Genomic DNA, 20,169 nt, shown 5'->3' on the forward strand with positions numbered 1-20,169 from the left:
TCTTTTTTTTTTTTTTTTTTTTAAACACCTGTTTATTGGTTTTTCATTAACCTGGCCTGAACCATCTTGAATAAATATCTAATTGGGATTATTTTGACGGGGAACGGTCATTTTGTACATCAATATGCTCATTTTCATTTGAAAAAAATTTCATATTTGTAAATATCATACGTTAGGGGTGGAGGAAAAAAACGATTCACATAGGAATCGCGATTCTAATCATCCACGATTCTGAATCGATTCATAAACTTCAAAAATCGATTTTTGAAATATATATATATATATTTTTTTTTTTTAAGTTTTTTGTAAGTTTACTTTGAAAACCACCAGTTTGTGTTATTTGTGTACAGTTTATTTTTATAACTTCTGGGAGAAAAAGGCAGCAAGCATAAGCTTTTATTTATGCAAGTTATTTTTTAGTACAGTAAGTAAGTTTTTATTTGTTTTGAATGAATAAATAAAACACACTATGCATTGTATCAATTTTTGAATCGAAAATCTTTTTAATCGAGGATCGATTTTGAATCAACTCGTGACCCTAAGAATCGGAATTGAATCGAATTGTGAGCCACCCATAGGTTCACATCCCTACCGTACGTATTGCAATTTCGCTAAAATTTCGTAATCAAATAGATCGTAATCAAATAGCTCTTCACCACATGCGTTTATTAACATGCGTCTCTGGTCTCCACATCAAGATCCAATCGATATCCAACTATCTGACTATCGCTGCCGGCACATGCTAACGTAAACATTGGCGTTAGCTCGTTTAATGTAGCTTACCAGGGCTGCAGCTATCGAATATTTTTTATACTCGAGTATTCTACTGATTATTCCTCGATTAATCGGATAAAAAATAATAATAATTTTGCGTTTTGCGGCCTCGATTAATCGAAAAATAAATTGATCGACTACTCGATTACAAAAATATGCGATAGCTGAACGCGTGGCATATGCATGGAAGTATGCCAGGGCCTTTAGCTCTTCTTAGGCGAAGCTGAGACGTATCATTTAATCTGGTCACAGTGGTCACCTCAATCTGTCCTTGCGTGTATTTATACCTTATAGTTACAAGCGGTCAGGCGCTGTCTGATCCAAACACGTGTGATATGCCGTCCTACAACTGCCAGCCCTTTTTGCAGGGCAGCCTCTGTCCCTGAGGTCACTCCGATCACTCGGCCAGCCCCACTTCATTACTTCAAACAAACCTTATTGCACCAGTCAGTTGCATGGTGGTCTGTCTGGCGTCGCCCCCCCACCCTCCCCCCCCCCGCTCTCGCACTCTCACTGCACGGAAAAAGACAAATGGACGTCTGTATGCTGCTCCTCCATGTATGTTGTCCGTGTCCGCATAACCTAATAGAAGCCCGGGGTATCACAATGGCCCATGATTGAGTAGGATTCAACAAAGTGAAGGGCACTGTCAAAGCCGGGCCCTCCCCTCTTCTTCTTCTTCTTCTTACCCCCGTCTCTGCCTTCATTTTCTGCCGCTCCCTTTACCACAAACCAGGCTGCCTGCTAATGTAGTTAGCTTCCCCTCTAATGATGTTGAAATCTCATTAATATGCTTCACAGCTGGGCCACAGTAACCAGTGGGGATGAAGGTAATCACATTGTCGATGGGACTAACCTAGAGCTGAACCTCAAGAACTTTCTCAGCAGTGCCGTGCCAAGACCGTCCGAAGGGTCTGCAGGTCTTGATAATAGCCGGTGGGCTTGTGTGTGTGTGTGTGTGTGTGTGTATGTGTCGGTCTGTGGTCTTTCTTTTTCGGGGGTCGTGGTGATGCTCTTTGAAGTCGCTGATGTTAGCCAGGCTCGTGTCAGCATCGCAGCGCGGGCCACTCCATCACAGAGCAGATTCCATTTGTAGCCTCATATAGCATATTTGTCCGTTTAAGTCTTTAGTCCGTGTGCGGTAATTGCTTATGGAGGATGTGGCTGCGACGGCGGTGGCCTCACTCTAAGTGCACTTGTGGCTCGTGATGTATGTAAAGTGAATCTGAAGAGCGGCCATTACAGACCACTCACACTTGGGCTTAATTAAATCACCGGTGCTTTGCCTTTGAGTTTTTCGAGAACGCCGCGCGTGTGTGTGTTTCTAATATCAAAGGAGAAATTAAAATAAATGAAATCTCGCGGCTTAGACATCCATCAGTCAGATCAATCTGTTTTTTTTTTTTTAATCGCCCTGACAACTTTGTTTACACCAATTAATAATACGAATATGAGACGCGGAATGGTGTTCCTGCTTCATTAGCCGTGTTAGCTGAAAGCCTGATTCTCTGTCACATTCGGTGGTTTAAAAACGGACTTGTGTTGTTGTGTCGCAGCCGCGTCGGGGTTTGTTTTGGCTGCTTCCACCTGACGGCCTCGGGGGCCAGGACTGGTCTGACGGCATACCAGGACCGCACGCGCTTTGTTTCCCAGCCTCTCGTGTCTGGTTAACAACAATTGCGGTGACCGTACGGTTTCGTCCGGTTTGGGTTTCACCTCAAAACCTCAGGTGCAGTGGTGTACGGTGGATTCCCTATTGTGTTGCCTTCTTGTTTTTTCATTTCCACAGTAAGTGTCAGGGTCCTGCTTGTTCCCGTTGCCTGTATCCCTGGGCTAAGAACTGTCCGTCTGTTGGCCTTAAAGGGTAAAATTCAAGCCGTAGCTCATGTGTTAGTTACTGTGGTGATTCTTGGTGGACTCTGGCCTGGAAACATCACACGACACACACACACACACACACACATCTCCAGTGTTGCAAGGGGGGGGCAGCTCTCCAGGCGAGCGTGAGTCACATCTTCCAGTGTTTTTGTGCATTATGATTTTGGTTTGCGCCGCACAATAGGCGAGCTTGTGCGATGCCTGGTGATGATCGGAGTTTGGATGCGGGGCTGGTGTTGAATAATGCCCGGTGGAGGGCTGCTGAAGGGCTAAGTAGCTCTGTGCTCTCTGCCTCTCCCGTCCACAGGCCTGCCATTGTTTTCAACTCCATGCCCCGGCTTGACGAGAGCTCCAGAAGAACAGCCATTGTATTTAATTACAGTCGCCAGCCCCCCCCTCACAGACTCTGGCCCTTGTGTCCCAGATTTTCCTGGGTGCTCTCATTAAGACCGTGAATGTGTCTCACTCATGAGGTTGTCCTAATGGCTGCAGGAGAAGCCCCGTGTAAATGTCAGCGTGGATGCGATTTTTTTAAAGTTAATACGTACGTGAGTGTGTGTGTGTGTGTGGAGCGGCACGTCCGCTTGGCTTCTAATGAAGCCGGCTTTAATGTGGATGAATCGCCTCTGCGGTGGATGTTATAACGCGGGGACGCAATCAGTTCACAACACAACAGCGCTGGATGGAGATGGTGAATGTTTTTTTTTTACCCTAATGAGAAAATTTGCCATGTTACATAAGAGCCGCTCTGTGTTTGGCATGAGTTTGATGATGGCGAGGCGCTTTTTTGGCTTGAGCTAAGACTCTCAGTGACTGTCCTCAGTCTGTCCTTATCACCTGACTCACCCTCCTGTCACTATGGGATTCAATCAAAAATGTCCTAATTATAGCAGCATTTGGGCTCTTTAAAAAGTGGTCTCACCTCTCCTGTGATTCCTCGATGAATCGTTTGGTCCATAAAATGTCAGAAAATGCTAAAAAAAAAAAAAAACGTCGATCGACGTTCGTCAAACCTGGTCTTGTTTTGTCCACAAAGTTTTATACAAAATATTCACGTTAAAGAAGCTAAAAACAATTAGTAATCTTGTTTTAATCATGAAAACTAGGCGCTAGGTTAACGCACGACACGTTTCCATGACGACTGACCGGAAAAAGACCGGCGCGTGACGTCATGTTTACGTGCCGCGCATGCTAACCAGCGTCATGTTAACGCTGGTTAGCATGCCCTCAGTCGAAACTGGAGCGGTCTGTTTAGAAAAGCGCAGCGCTACAAATAGCCAAACGTACCTGTGTACCGCGTATGTGTGCCTCTGTTTTTAAAGTTTAGCGTTACTTTAGAGACTCATTTTTTTACAATGACGACTGACCAGAAACGACGCGCGCGACGCCATGTTTGCGTGCCGCGACACCGGAGTCCAGGCACCGTTTACCTAGTTAGCTCCGTTAGCTGCATTAGCTCGTTTAGCGCCGTTAGCGCGTCTACAGTGGAACTGGAGCGGTTTGTTTTATTAAACGAAAAGAGCAGCGCTACAAATAACCAGCGTATGTGTGCCTCTGTTTTAAAAGTTTAGCGTTACTGACCGCAACAGTCACATAAACATGGCGTCGCGCGCGTCTTTTTCCGGTCAGTTGTCATGGAAACAGCGTCACGTTGAAGTTAGCGCATTAACGTGCCCACCACTAGTTTTACTGATTTCTTTGTTATGTGGAGCAAAGAAACGTAAAAAAAATATTCACATTTAAGAAGTTAAAACAGTCAGAAATCTTGTTTAAATCATGAAAAAAAACTTCTCCGGTTATCAAAATAGTTGACGATTAATGTAGTAATCGAATTAATAAAAAATTAAATCACAGAGACACGACTGTGTGATATTAATATTAAAAACCCAGGAGAGGAACTTAAAAAAAATAAAAATAAAAATAATAATAATGCAGCCTAGCTTTTACTCCCTGTGCGCCAGTTTTATCACATCATCTGTTTTGTATTTTTCTGTGTATTGCTCAAACACATCATATTTCAGTCTCTCCCTCCATTTATCTTTGCCTTCTTTCAAAGTTTCTGTATCCATATTTGTTCTATTAAAAAAAAGAATATATTTGAATTTGGTGCACTCCAGGCCCAAGTCCACTCGGTCATAAGATAGTCTTTTTCACCTCTTAACCTTAGTATCAGAACTCTAAAGGTTGTTGGCCCTGGTGTGAAAGTGACATGTGACATCTGGGCCTCATAAATGAAATGTCTTAATATCCTCGGGCCTGATTGGGTGTCACCGCTAGGTGTTGCAATGTGAGCTTTAATCGCTGTTTGGCTTAACTGTCCCCGTCACCTGAAACCCACTTGGATACGCCGCTTTATTCCTGATGATGCTGGAGATAACCAGCAGTTGGGGTTTTTCGGGCGGACGCTTGCTTGTGATTGGTCAATCTCCTTAGACCAAATCTCCGCTCATCAGATTATAGCATGGAGGTTTTATTTGAGTCGATGCAGTCGTCGTCCCTTTACGCCATCTGCTGCACGTGTGCGCTGAGATGAGTGCTGGCCGAGAGCCGCACACCAACGCTATAATTGGAGCGGAAAGCGTGTGTGTGTGTGTGTGTGTGTGTGTGTGTGTGTGTGTGTTTGTGTGTGTGTGTGTGTGTGTGTGTGTGTGACAGAGAAAGAGAGACCTCATCTTAAGTATGATGCAAGTGAAGTGTTTGTCCGCGGTGCTGTAAGTGGAGTGGGTTCTCATCTGTATCACAGTCCAGGCTGAATATATAGACGTCAGATATAGACGTCTTATTATTGACAAAACTTTCTCCTTAGACCCTGTTCTGTCGAGCTGATGATGCACATATTATCACTATGAAACATGTTACATCTGTCTATTCATGGTTACAAGGATAGATGCCAGATAATGATATTAAGTTAAATTTGAATTTAATTTAATTTATTATTGACAAAACTTTCTCCTTAGACCCTGTTCTGTCGAGCTGATGATGCTTTGGGGCCAGAGATGCACACATTATCGCAATAAAACATGTTAAGTCTGTCTATTCACGGTTATAAGGATGGATGCCAGATAAGGAAATTAAATTAAATTTGAATTTAATTTATTATTGACAAAACCTTCTCCTTAGACCCTGTTCTGTCGAGCTGATGATGCACATATTATCACTATAAAACATGTTGAATCTGTTTCGTCATGGTTATAAGGATGGATGCCAGATAATAAAATGAAATGAAATTTGAATTTAATTGAATTTATTATTGACAAAACCTTCTCCTTAGACCCTGTTCTGTCGAGCTGATGATGCTTTGGGGCCAGAGATGCACACATTATCGCAATAAAACATGTTAAGTCTGTCTCTTCATGGTTACAAGGATAGATGCTAGATCATTTTTGTTTATGAGTGAAAGTTGAAGAATTGTAAACTCTAGAATTGTATACAGGCATGGGCTGGTACTATATTTAGAACCAGTATATAGCTGAAACGAACAATTATTTTAAAAATCTATTAATCGGGTTATCATTTGGTCCACAAAATGTGCGAAAATGCTGAAAAATATGATGACAATGCACTCAAATGTCTTGGTTTTTTTTTTTATCAACAAAACAAAATGATTCAGCTTTAATGATTTCTTTGTTATGTGGGGCAAAGAAACCAGAGAATATTCACATTTAAGAAGCTGAAACAATCACAGAAACTGCTTTTAATTCTTTGGAAAACACTCAAACTGAATCATTGATCATCGAAAGAGTTGACAATATTAAATAATATATTGACAATATTAAAGCTGGTAAAGAAAATCATGTTGTATCATAGGCTGTTTAGGCAGAATATGTGTTACTTAGGTAAATGTACAAGTACATATGTGTTGTTTACAGCTGTGTGGTGTAAATAATGTATATGGGTCGGATATTTGTACTGGTAAACACTCACGTTTGTGAAATCAGTGTTAGTGGAGCCGTTCCCAAGTCTGTATAGTGGTACGAAATGTCAGGTTGAGTCATGAACGTTGGTTTATTTGGTCATATAACGCATGTTTTTATGTGATTTGATTTATCCCTAATGTTCTTCTGATATCAAAACAGTGAAACAAGTGTGTTGTTTACATGATTAAAGAGCCTTATTTTGTAACGCGTAGGATATTGAGGTCAAAGTCCAATACATATTACATGAACAGCAGCAGCAGCCGCAGCAGCAGCAGTTCACTTTCCCCCTCAACACAATCCCAGCTCACCGTGTTCTATCACGAACACTGAATATAGAAGCCTGCAAAGTGCTCACGTCGTTCCGTTGTCACTTATTGGAGTGAACATGGATGAATTCCCTGCCCTTGACTAATGTATTTGATGTTCTCACTTGGCTAAGGGGCTAATCGTCCTCGTGGCCATTTTCGAGCACTTACGTACGCTGCTCAGTTGCGAAATAAACGGATAAAAGCACACGATGATGTATCGGAGGTTAACACCGAGCTCAAATTAAAGGATCGGTCTTTGAACGCACGTGTGTGTGTGTGTGTGTGAGTAAGTTCCCTTGTCAGCAGTGGACTGTTTTGAGAAAAAAAAAAAAAAATCAGTGTTTGTGTGGTTGTGTTTCTCCACAGCGACATCGATTACCGCTGCACATCTGTCAGTGCTCCACCTGATAGTGTTCACTAACTCTCTCTCTCTCTCTCCTCTCCACAGCGATAGAGACCCAGAGTACCAGCTCAGAGGAGATAGTGCCAAGTCCACCCTCGCCTCCCCCTCCGCCCCGCGTCTACAAACCCTGCTTCGTGTGCCAGGACAAGTCCTCGGGGTACCACTATGGTGTCAGCGCCTGCGAGGGCTGCAAGGTGAAAAAACCTTATTTTCAATCTGCCGATCAAGCGAAAAAATGCTCTTCAATCATTGAGTTTTTCATGTGTTTTTGCAGGAGAAAGGGGGGAAAAAAAAGCTTGTGGGGGGGGGGGGGGGAGTTTGATGTTTGATATGTTACCAAAGAAGCGTGTGATGTGACTATTAACAAACGTTACATTCAAATCATTGTCGGGATTTAGAGACGATAGCGTTAGGATGGTGTTTGATCGTGTAAACGTGTACAGACGCTCCCTCGGTCGGGTCTGATAGTATTGATTCGACAGAGCCTGTTTTTACATAGAGGACACGACATGCAACCACTGTGACATTGTTCCAATTAGGCTAGGTTTTGGAATGTTTCATTAGTTCACAACTTTTTGTTTTTAAAATCAGTTTTACGCGTTGGGTTTGCTAGTTTTTGTTTTTGTAAATGCTTAGTTTAAGTGTTTGTTTGTTTTTTATAATATGGAGTATTTGCCAGGTGCAAGTGCAAAAAGGTCATAATTGACATAATTCTGTTGGTTAGCAAAACAACTCGAATAGTCGCAGGCGGATTTGGATGAAATTTTCAGGAAATGTCCTCAATGGGGTCAGAAACAAGTGATTATTTTTGAATTTTGGGGTGTGATCCGAAGACACTATCACTATTATTATTGCTATTTTGAGGGGGGGGGGGCTGAGCTGCCTTGGCGGAGGTCTGCGCTCTCCGAGTGCTTTTCTAGTTAGTATTGTGTGTTGTAAAAAACTCAACAAAAGTTGCCATTATTAAAATGTATTTGGAAAAAATGAACAACCATCTTTGAATCAAATATAACAGATTAAAGACACATGAACATAACAACAAAAAATAACCCTCATGAGTCTCAGGGAACTCAATCTGAGGAAAAACATGAGCAAAATGACCCAAGTGGAGAAAATCAAATTGAAAACCTTTTATTATGAATGTAAAGGTTGTTTAAAATGCGTACAACCTTTCAAAATAAACACACTTCCTATGAACCCAAAAGGATCATGTGTGACATTCATTCACAAAGATGAAAACTGAGCACATTTTCGCGAATCTTTAATTTATTTCAGTTAACAAAATTTCTTTTTTTTTCAATTTTAGTTTCCGTTATTTGGTCATAACCTTGGTTCACAACGACCAAACCGACGCAGGATAATAACATCAACGACGACGGAAATACAAACATTCACCAACGTCGGTTTCTTTTCTTGAGCAGCTTAATCATCCACGTCTTTCAACATTTACACCCATGCAGATAACGTGTATAATCTTCTGTAGCTTGTGAAACTTGGTCGTCCAAACATCTTTTTTTCCCCTCCGTTCCCCGTCTTCTGTGCTGTTGTTGCCGCTGCACATATCTCTGCTGACGTGTCCACAATGACTGTGTCTGTTATCAATACAAGTGTGTATCACAGGTGCTGGAGGAGACCTCGTAACCCCCCGCGCCTCAGTCTGCTCTCTTATCAGCTGACGGTTAGCGCACACACACACACATACACGCTATCCTGTGTTAGCGTTAGCACACGGGCCTCTTTTATCATATCGCAGAGTTGTGTAAGCGCAGTAGAGGTACGGGGGGGGAATGAGCTTGGTGGAATCAAATGTGATATTGCCTCCAGGTGCAAACCTTATATCTCCGCTCTGTCAAAATTTTCAGACACCACCTTTTTTTTTTTGGCTTGGCTTGGCTTGGCTTGGCATTGATGCATCCTTGAATATCCCAAATACCAGGAGTTGAAGAGTGTGTGTTCATCACACGGCGCTGTGTACGGCAAGAGAGGAGGTCAAGAGGAAGGCAGCGGAATGGTTGGACGAATACAGGCAAAGTGTTGTCGGTGTTGACTGTTAGACTGACGAGCCGATACTGTGGTCTGTGCAGGACGGAGGGAGGGAGGGAGGGAGGGAGGGAGGGAGTAATAAACAATAAGAACAGAGTAAGGAAGCCCGGAAGGGATGTTAGAAATGCAGATACAAGAGTGCACAGAGAGAGAGAGCGCAGCCTCTGCTCCAGGAGGCATGGAGACAAAAGGAAAAACAAGAAATATGTTGCAGATTAGGTGGAAGGAGTTACAGCTGAACTCATTGACACCAGAAGAAAAGACGATCAGTGAACCAGAGCGTGGAGGAGGAGGAGGAGGAGGTGGTGGTGTTCCGGAGAAGAATGCACAAAGGGAGGAGTGTGGCATACAAACATACTTCCTCGCGTACATGGAAAAGACGTTCGCTCTGTCGAACCGAATGTTACCTATAAAAAATTTAAAGGTGCATTATGTAATAAATCTAAAGCAACTGGTAATAAAATCCTCCTAATATGTCACAGAGACTCAGAAATAATGTTCATATAACATACTGAACTCAGTGCAGCCAAAATACTTGCATTAAAAAACATGTTTTGCAGACTGCAAATCATGTTTATGTTTTGAAATCATGTTTTGTCATGTGGCGCCACCTACCGCCGTCTACCAATCATTGCAGTCAGCAGAGTCTCAGCTGCCGAGCAACCACGGGTTGCCAGTTACGTCAGAAAACGAAACCCTAAAAGACCTCGGTATTTTGAATTTTGAATGTAGTAACCGTTTTTGGCCACATTCTTACATATGGCGCCTTTAATAAAGAGTTGAGACGCAGGTCAGAGTTCGGTTTAGTTTGTTTGATTGTGCGTCTTGAAGCTTCCCACGGGATGTTCTTACAGTTTCATCTGCACTTAATCTGAAACGGAAGTCACTACAGACGAATATGATCATTATCTTGTCGTCTTTAATGTACGTGAGCTTTGATTTAACAGCAGCCGCTCAAGATCTAATCCCTCATTCCCTTTGTTGTGCTCTTTGAACGTGTCTCTCCTTTTTGTTTAAACTCTAATTAAATAGTGTAATTAGTGAAATTATTGGACTCATTACAGCTTCTGACGAGCGTTAGCGTGGGCGTGTGCTTGTGTCGCACTCGTATAACCGATATAGTGGTTGGTGGCAGTTGAAATAAAAACAAATAAATAGCATGATATCAGTCTGTTCATGTTGAAAGATGGGGATTATTTAGTGATTTTTTTGTTTGCTTACACCCCATGGATCTATAAAATATAATACTTTTTCCATTTGAAGTATCATCAACACAGTATTCAGACATTAAAACTCTGTAACACTGTGATAAACAAAGAAGGGAACTTAGACAATAGATGAGCCGTAAATTTGAGTAATTGGTTGTTTCTTCTTGGTAATCACAGCGTTGTTGCCCCCTGACGGCACACAAACGAGTACACAGACTTGACAGTGTAATTAGCTTCTTTTTTTTCTCCACGCTATTGTTCATTCGGGATATATCGCTGATGTTTCAATCTGCCAGATTATTTCCGAACAACGACAAACAATAGTTTAATAATAAGCGAAATCTCCGCTCCTTCTCAGGTGATTTTGGGGAAAAAAACGTGTCTCCGTAAAAAACTCACCAGCTAACCCTCCGCGCGGTGCCCGAGCTCGACGTAATTAGCTTAATAGTTTCCCACTAAGTGGTTGTAATGGTTGTTGTTTTTAATACGTGTCATGACCACACGACTTGACTTGTTTGTTTATACTTCAACAGGACCAGTCATTTGAAAAAAACGCCCCCCCCCTGTTAGAAATTCAATCGCTAACACTCAGGGTTTATTAGCTTGTCGACATGCCCACTCCACAGTCATGCTAGCTAATTTTAAAAAAAAAGAAATTCAGCATGTCCTCTCCATATCTCTCAACTTCAGAGGAGATTACTGGGCCCAGAGCGTGCTCAATAATTCAGCACTACAGGCGCGTGGATGTATATGAGAGTGGGGTAAGCGGAGGGTTAGCAGTTAGCAGTTTTGCTGCAGCGCGCCAAACTACAAAGACGTTTCCCGGGGGCTGCACAGGGACACAGGAAACAAGAAAGCGCGGGGGTGGGGGGACGTTTGGGCTTTGTTTTACGCGAAAGACAACTCGGTCGTTTGTTTGTTGAAGTTGCGCGGCACTTGCTGGCACAGCGTTTCAGTTTGCAGATATTAACACTTAGACATTAAATTTGCATGACCACCCCTGTCACGTTAATGGTTTTTGTCTTGGAGATAGTGGTAGCACGCAGCAGGCGCGGCGCGTTTTCAAGCTAGCATAGCATCCGTCTTCACCGTAGACCCTGCTGTTTGCTAACCAACGTCTCAGTGGCTCGGCCTGTGGTTCTGTTTCCCCCCAGAAATAACTGAAGAAATAAACGAAAGAAACACTTTTCACTGTCCCTCAGAGGTCGTCTGATGAGCTTTGATAGCAGCGCTAGTTCTTTTGCGTTCTGCTAAAGGCACTTTGAGATGTTTGTGGGTCGTATATGACGTCTTTTTTTAATCTTATTTCAAAGAGAAACGGATGCTTATATTGTGCACCTTTTTGATTTTATGCACTCTGAGATGTTTGTGGGTCATATATGACACAATGTTTGTCTTATTTCAAAGAGAAACGGATGCTAATATCGTGCACCTTTTTGATTTTACGCATTTTGAGATGACAGACACGTTTATTTTTAAATATAAAATAGTTACAGCTACTAATGTGTGCTTTTTTTTACGCACCTGGAGGTGTGCGAAGGACAGAAATGACCGAAATATGTTAATTATTTTTACTTTTTTGAATGTACTATGTTTTAAATTTGTCATCACCTTACATACTGGCTGCAGAAAATGTCTTGGTTTGAAAATGCGGGCCAACTGAATTTGTAATTGCATAGTCTGTCTGAGTCAGTTTGAATGGAAGTCTATGGGAAAACAACAAATCCTACTTGATTTTAATCAGTAAACATTTCCACGATAAGTTTCAGGTCTCAATAACTACTTTACAAAAGAGCAAATTTTGTCAATTTTGAGGGAAATAGACAGGACTTAATCGTGGACCAATAGGGGTCTAGTGGCAGGTGGCTCCTCTGAACCTCCACTTGCAAAAACCTCATCATGGCACCAGTAAAAATAGCAACTTTCAGGTTTCAGAATGGAGGGGAAAAACCAGTGTCAGCTGTAGCAGTCGCTGTGTCGTCACACAGTCATGCACATGCACAAATTGCAGAAGGAGGCTGGGAATGCATCTAATCTGGGGTTTAGTGTGAAAGTCATGTTAAGAGAAGGATTCCTGTGCTTCTCTGTGAACTCCAGACGCCCCCAACCCCTTCAATTCCCCTGCTCCTCCATTAATGAAGCGACTACAAGGCTCTCACACACCACATAAATGCACCAGGTTGGAGCGGCTGTGAATGGAGGAGCGCCACACCGCGCTACAGCCGCAGCTGCATATGTGCCGTCGTCGTTGTCGCTGTCGCTCTCCTCTTTCATCCCGCCCGCCCTATCCTCCCTCCCACTCCCTCTTGTTGTGGACTCTCATCTCCGAGCGCTGCAGGGTGGCTGACAGGCCCGCTGAGGGGCTCTTGTCGCTGGGTGGATTAAGCGGCGATACAAAAAGAGGCTTAAGGGCCGCAGGAAGCAATGACTCTTAAAAGGAGGAGGGGGCGGAGGGGAACGATCAACTGGCCCACGAGCCGACGGCAAACGACCAATCGGGAGGTGCCGTGAGTGGTTCACCTTAGCCTCATGGTGTCAGGAGGGAGTAGGTTAATCCCTGGGTGACATAGAGGTCAGGGTCGGGGCACGGTCGGATCAAAGACGACATGATACACACACACACACACACACACACACACACACACAGCGACCTTCACATCAGCCGACGTCAAGTTTTCTCCTGGAAATAAGAGGTCTTGGAAGCAGACAAGTGCTGTTTCCCGTAATGTAAGTCAGGACAAAGGTTAGATTAGATTAACCTCTGTGATGTTTGAAACGCTTCCTCTTCCGGGTGGGAAAAAACACACACACATACACACACACGCTGAAACAGATTCAGTTCACTATCGGAGTCACTTCCACTAGATAGAGAAGAAGCTGCTGATCAGGGAAGGACAAATTGCGAGCTTAGGCCCTCTGGCCATCTGTCGGCGAGCTGACCTAATCCCTCGGCATGGGACGGGGGAGCTCAGTGGCAGCTACCAAACCAAACCACCACCACCCCCACACCTCCCACACCCGCCGAAAACATAACCCCATGTGTCGCGTCAATACCCACTTTGACTTGTATCGCCGCGTCACGCTCGCTCGCTCGATGGAGGCCGATTTGCATTAACCTCTGCTTTTTTTTTATCCGTTTGACTCCTTGACGAGGAATGTCGAAAGCGATAAGTGCCCGAAAGGTTAACATTGATTTAATTGGGGATGAGTGGTGTGATGTGGTGTATGGATCATCATGGGAATTAACCGCTCGTCTCGTGATGCACGGGCCTCTCTGTCAGTTTGCGGCTCCGACATCGTTTCTGTTTTCCAATCTCCACACTTGGAATCTCGTGTTATGAAAACAGATTTCATAACTGGCAAAGGTACAAGATAGCGGGATAAAGAAGATATGACAGGCTCCCCCCCCCCCCCCCCCCCTACCTATCTGACATCCCAGCTGTTGCTTTTTAGACTTTGGACTTTTCTTGTCACTTGGTTTATGACCCAATGCCTTGAGCTTATTTTTGGCAGTTAGAGCTAGTCTTAAAGTTTATAGGCCGATAATTTAAATGATTACTGAGGGGGATGTGTTTCTTTCTTTATGTGGGAGGCTTATTTTGCTCCGTTTCTATGCCTCACTTTTTGCAATCAAAACATAACTCGTCACATTTTTTCATTCCAGCCAAGTGACCAAACATGAGCTCGCTGTAATTTGCTTTCGACTAAGTTATTAAACGCATTCTCTCGTCGGTCTCGATCTGGATCGGACGGCGAAAGGGGGAAATGAGAGAGCAGAGGGATTACTCGCGCGGTGGTTAAATATCTCCCGTCCACATCACACGGCCCTGGCGTAATTTAATTATTTTTAACCTTGAGACTCATCGCGGAGCGACCGCGCAAAACGCGAGACAATATATCTGCAAACAGGCAACTGAGGAAGATAATAAAAGCAGTAATGTTGATATATAACCACGCGACAGGCGGCTTCACAAGGGCACGCAGCGCCGTTATGTTTGCCAAGACGTTTATTTATCTGCGGCCGCTCTGTTTGCAAAGACGCTCCAATTTCCCCTTCCTCACGGCCACGTTTCTCTCCCGTCACACAGGGCTTCTTCCGGCGAAGCATCCAGAAGAACATGGTGTACACGTGTCACCGGGAAAAGAACTGCATCATCAACAAAGTCACACGCAACCGCTGCCAGTACTGTCGGCTGCAGAAGTGCCTGGACGTGGGGATGTCGAAAGAGTGTAAGTAGACAAACGGCGAGTTTTCCTTCCGCTTATTTCATCATATTTTGGTTTAATCCCATTAAGCAGGATTGTTACTGTTGTAGGAAGTCTTAATCTGCCGTATATGTTGACATTTCTTTCACTATTATCGTTGCATAAGTGTTCATGACTGATCAAGTGTTCCAGTCGGATTCCACGTGTCACATTCCACTGCTTTCCTCATTTCCATGTCCCCGTCACATCTTTACAGTCTTCTATAAAGTACTTTAAAGCATTACTTACCGCAAAAAGTGCAAGTATCTTCCCAGAAAATTTATTTGTTAGAAGTTAAAGTCACCTTTTTAGAATATTGCTTGAGTCAAAGTCTTAAAGTACCTGACATTTACTGTACTTGAGTATCAAAAATAATTTTCTGATATCAAATGTACTTAAGTATTAGAAGTAAAAGTATTGATTGGCCGCTCAGCTGGAGTGTGCAACAGAAACCCGGAGACCAGAGCCTCGGTGTCGGACACGGTACACAACGAGCCGCTGGTGTGTTTTAAGTCCACTTGGAGCCTAATTCTGCGGCTAACATCTGAGCGGCTAACAGCTGCAACTAGCAACAACAACTAGGGACAGTAACTAGCAACGACTAGCGACAACAACTAGTGATAGCAACTAGCGACAACATCTAGGGACAACAACTAACGACAACAACTAGGGACAAAAACTAGCGACAACTAGGGACAACAACTAGCGACAACTAGGGACAACAACTAGCGACAACTATTAGGGACAACATCTAGCGACAACAACTAGCAGCAACAACTAGCGATAACAACTAGCGACAACAACTCGGGACAACAACTAGCGACAACAACTAGCGACAACAAATAGCGACGACTAGGGACAATATCTAGCGACGACAACAAATAGCGACGACTAGGGACAATATCTAGCGACAACAATTTGTGACAACAAACCAACTTTTATTTTGTAGTAACGAGTAACGTATCGGAGTAAAAATGAAAGTTGTCAGAAAGATAAGATAGAACTTTATTAATTGCACATGATAGTGAACATAATAAACATTGAAATTGAAATACAAAAAAATTAAATATTGTACATGGTCATGAACTATAAAAAGAAATATAAATAACAAAGTGAAGTATAGGTATGTGAAATTTCTGCATAAGTACAATAACAAAGTATTTGTTCTTTGTTACATTACAACAAAGTGCCCCTTTTTTTCGTGGATATTTTTCAGCTTGAAGTCGACTTTGAGGAGAACTTATCTGGCGTAAAGAGCCAGACAAAGGGGCGGCTGTGATGCAGACTGTCAGTAACAGTCAGGGTGTCGCCAGGCTTGGCAGCCCTCTGATGAATATGTTCTCACCTGCAGAGAGTGAAAGAGCAGGCGTCTGCTTCCATCATTGCACCCCGGGGGCTGTGTGAACATACACACACATACACACACACACACACACACACGCATCCGTGCAAGCAGTCAGACTTGATAAAGTAATTGGTGGAGGTGTGACCACAGAGGACCCAGAGAGGCTAGCAGGGGTTTTTAGGTCAGCGTGATCACGTGCACACTCTTATGTGTATAGGGAAGCTTTATAAACCTGTAAATACTGATCCTTCACATGAGAAACGAGCTGATAGTGAAAGTCAAAATCACAGCAAAAAAAAAAAAGCCTGATAAGATATCACATACATTTTTTTACTCGTGGGACCAGAATGTGAGTCAGGGATACACACGTTTGCCTTGTGTTTGTGAGCTGTGAGGGGAAAAAATATAAAAGGCTGCGGAACTGGTATCAGACGTGGAAAAGTGGTACGGAGCCGTCTCTGATAAACATACAGCATATTAATAATAGTAATCCTGCATATGTGTGCAGAGAGGGTGTATCAACTCCTTTTTTCCCACTCCACACCTGTTAAAACACACACACACACACACACTCTGCCCTCCTCCCGTCTTCCCAGCGCTGTTTACCTCTCGTCTTCCTGCTGCAGCGAGAGCGAGCGCTCCCCGTGCCACAGCGCTGTGGTTTACAGTAAAAGAAGTTATCCTCCAAGCTCCTTACCTTTGAATGGGGCCATTAATCATGGTTAGAAGGATCACAGCAGCCACCTCTTATATACACACACACACACACACACACACACACACACACAAGTGACGGAATGACTGGAGTCGGAGGGCCATCTTGTGGTTAAGAGTGAGTACTGCAAGGGTTAGGAAACCAGTGGAAGTGGTTTGTTTTTTATGCAATCGATATCGGATCACATTCACATTCGCTCAGCTGGTTTTTGAGTCTCGTTCTTTTGTTGCGGTCGTCCCGTTGTTGCGGATTGTTCACCTTGTGTGTCTTCAGTTGTGTGACTTTGACCAGTGGATCTGGTCTGGGCTGGTGAGGGAGGAGGGTGAGGCCGGACCATCTGGGGCCAGCAGGGAGTCTCTCTGTGCTACACACACACACACACACACATGGACACTCACACACACTCAGAATATGCATGCTTGTGCATAATATCATGCACACACAAGGTGACTGACACACAAAAAAAAAAAAAGAAGCTTAAACGTAAATTCGCTTAGACAGCTCCACTTATACGCCATACAGTCTTTGGCACACACACTCACAGAAGGTGGACATCCCCCCCCCCCCCCCCACGCTGCCTTGTCTGCACTGGTGTGTGGGGGGGTGGTGTGGGGCGTCTGGGTGACCTTGCGTCTGCCTGCAGACAGCTCCAGACAACAGTGGCCGGCCTGCTGCCAGGTGGCGATGCCAAGTAAGATGGCAAAAGGAGAGGAGTCGGGTGGTATCGGGAGCAAGTGGAGACTGACAAGGAAGTGTCTGTTGTAGTTCACGCGACAGCAGACTTTTATCTTAAAACGGCTGACGGTTAGAGTTTAGTTTGCCCAAGTTGGAATCATGTTTTGAAATATAGGAAGCAGCGGCTCGTTTGAGCTGCGTTTGGTGATCGGTCTCTTGTCTGATTTGTGATTTGTCAGAGAAGTATAAAGATGGAATAAGTTCGTCACGATTCTAGAATACTTAGGGGTAGGGATGTTACGACAACACCTTTGTTGTGTCCAATACCGATATCACACACTCTGATACTATCCCAATACAGTCATTTTAGACCATTACATGACTTTACTAATTTTTTTATTAACATTTTTACAGTCTGTGCATAGTGAAGCATGCCAAATATAGAATTTTTTTGGATTGTATAGGATTTTACATTTTTATCCGTCCAATGTCCGATTTTTCAGGGATTTTGACCAATATCGGACCGATACCAATGCTGATACTGACCGATACCGATTCCCATCCCTACTTAGATGGGTAGCTAGTGATGGTGGTGGCTCAGTGGTAGGGTGAGTCATCCATTCCAGGCTCTGCTAGTCTACATACCAATAGGGTAAGTGTTAGGGTTAGGGTTAGCCCTTAACCCCACGTACTGTACGCTGTATGAATGGCAGCGTTGAGTATTCGTCAATAGCACAGTGCTACATAAATAGACCCATTTCATTCTCCTAAAATAAACAATAGCATCAGTTACAACACCATTTTTAAGCCGCCTGACCTACTTTACTAACCGTAACTGTTTATTTCCCCGTGCCTCTGGTAACCCGGCACCATATTTTAATTGCTGCTCAATGATCGTTTTCGCTCGGCTTCAGTTTTGTGCAGATTATAAGAGGAACAAAAACACACGCTTTTGTACACAAAACTGCGTCATCCTGTCAAATCAAACGCGGTCAGAAAACACTGCACCGTTGATGTCAGTTGACGTCATTGCAGATGAGCGTCTAATCCAATGTTGACGTTCTGTATTGATTAGTATAGGGCTGCAACTGATAACACTAGGAACACTGACCTTGTTTATATTCGGTGAAGCCACATTTAAAAAGCACATTCATGCTATCATCATTTATTCCTGTCTTTATCATCATCTCACCCCCCCCCCCCCTTTTTTTTTTTTTTTTTTAAATGTATTTATTTATTTTCTCGCCAAGTTCCCAGAACTGTCACCCACACCGTCCTCGAGGACGCCGTTATCCGGCGACGGAGAAAGTAATAAAAGTAAAATAAGATGAAGCGAAGAGTGATGGAGAACAGCACGAGGGGGAGGATAACATCAAGCCCAGGGAAAGACGAAGATGTGGGGGGAGCAGAGCGAGATGAAAGCTGTGTGTGTGTGTGTGTGTGTGTGTGTGTGTGTGTGTGTGTGAGGGACGACTATTGGACCTGGTGTGAGGGGGAGAATGAAGCTCAGGGAGGGAGGAAGGAAGGAAGGAAGGAGGGATGAGAGAGGCTGGAAGACAGGAGGGAAGGAGGGAGGGAGAAAGTTTCATCATTGTTGACGGTGGCTCTGCGCTGTGAGCAGCAGGAGCAGGGAGGAGAGGGAGGGAGGAGAGGGAGGGAGGGGGGGAGAGAACATTGACATTTTTATCTTTCCATTGAATTTAATCTGTGTGATGGATGAGCTGCCAGTGCTTTAATTTTCCCCGCACGAATTATCCCTCTCTGCCCACCTCTCTGTCTTCCACACACACCGAGGCGCTAACAGAAATTGTCTATTAACTGCACGTTGCAGCTGAAATCTGCTATGAAAATAAATAATTGAATGATGGCTCTGCGTGTGCGTGCGCGTGTGCGTGCGCGTGTGTGTGTGTGTGTTACAGTATTCTGTACGCGGCTCCTGTAAATCATCTTTGACGCAACGAACGCGAACCGCCAAACGGTCCGGGCTGCAAACCCCTCCCCCTCATTAGCATTCACGCACGTTTTGAACGATGCATTGCTTCAAGTTTAACACAAACATCAGAAAACACGCACACACTAGGTCAGTGAAAAGGTACACACACACACACACACACTCAATAAAAGAGAAAGGCTGTATTTCTTTCATTTGTGGCAGCTCGCTAACACACACACGCACACACACACACGCACACACACACACACTCCCCACCCCCAAGTTATTGCATGTGGCAATTCGCCATGACAGATCGCCAGTCGTGCCTAATAGTTCTTTAATGACTTCATTAAATTGTGTTGTGCGGCTTATGATCGTGCTGCCAATTTGTCAGCGCGGGTAATGTCTGGGCGCAAGGGATGCCCCACTTTTATTTGTGAATTAATTGGACATCGATTGTTTTGGCAGCCCCGCCCCCCTCGCGGGGCGGACGGGACACAAGGCTCCCATTCAGGCCGCCGCTCATGTGTGCGGCCACTTACTGGTGTTTTTATACAACCGGCCTCTGAGAAGGCGTTTCCTGCACTAACTGAAGTCATAATTAGGTCGTAATAGTGGAAAGAGGAGTGGAAAGATTTGGTCTGATGCACCTCCGCTACACTAGATGGCGACACGCCTTCTTTTAGCTTGTTAGTATCAGGCGTTAACCAAGCTAGCTGATAGCG

At 44.0% G+C, this 20,169-nt stretch overlaps 1 protein-coding gene across 2 annotated transcripts in view; it reads left to right on the top strand.

Annotated features, from left to right (window-relative positions):
• Window positions 1-20,169, top strand: part of raraa (retinoic acid receptor, alpha a) — a gene marked incomplete at its 5' end in the record, with an annotated part of 99,544 nt that overhangs the window by 73,619 nt on the left and 5,756 nt on the right. For both annotated transcript variants that reach the window (XM_083903401.1, XM_083903400.1), the window contains 2 exons: window positions 7,326-7,474; window positions 14,620-14,761. In XM_083903401.1, coding sequence (XP_083759527.1) covers window positions 7,326-7,474; window positions 14,620-14,761 — 291 coding nt within the window. The remainder of the gene's footprint in view (window positions 1-7,325; window positions 7,475-14,619; window positions 14,762-20,169) is intronic.

Source organism: Microchirus variegatus (genome assembly GCF_963457635.1).
Source record: "Microchirus variegatus genome assembly, chromosome: 17".
NCBI classification, from domain to species: domain Eukaryota; kingdom Metazoa; phylum Chordata; class Actinopteri; order Pleuronectiformes; family Soleidae; genus Microchirus; species Microchirus variegatus.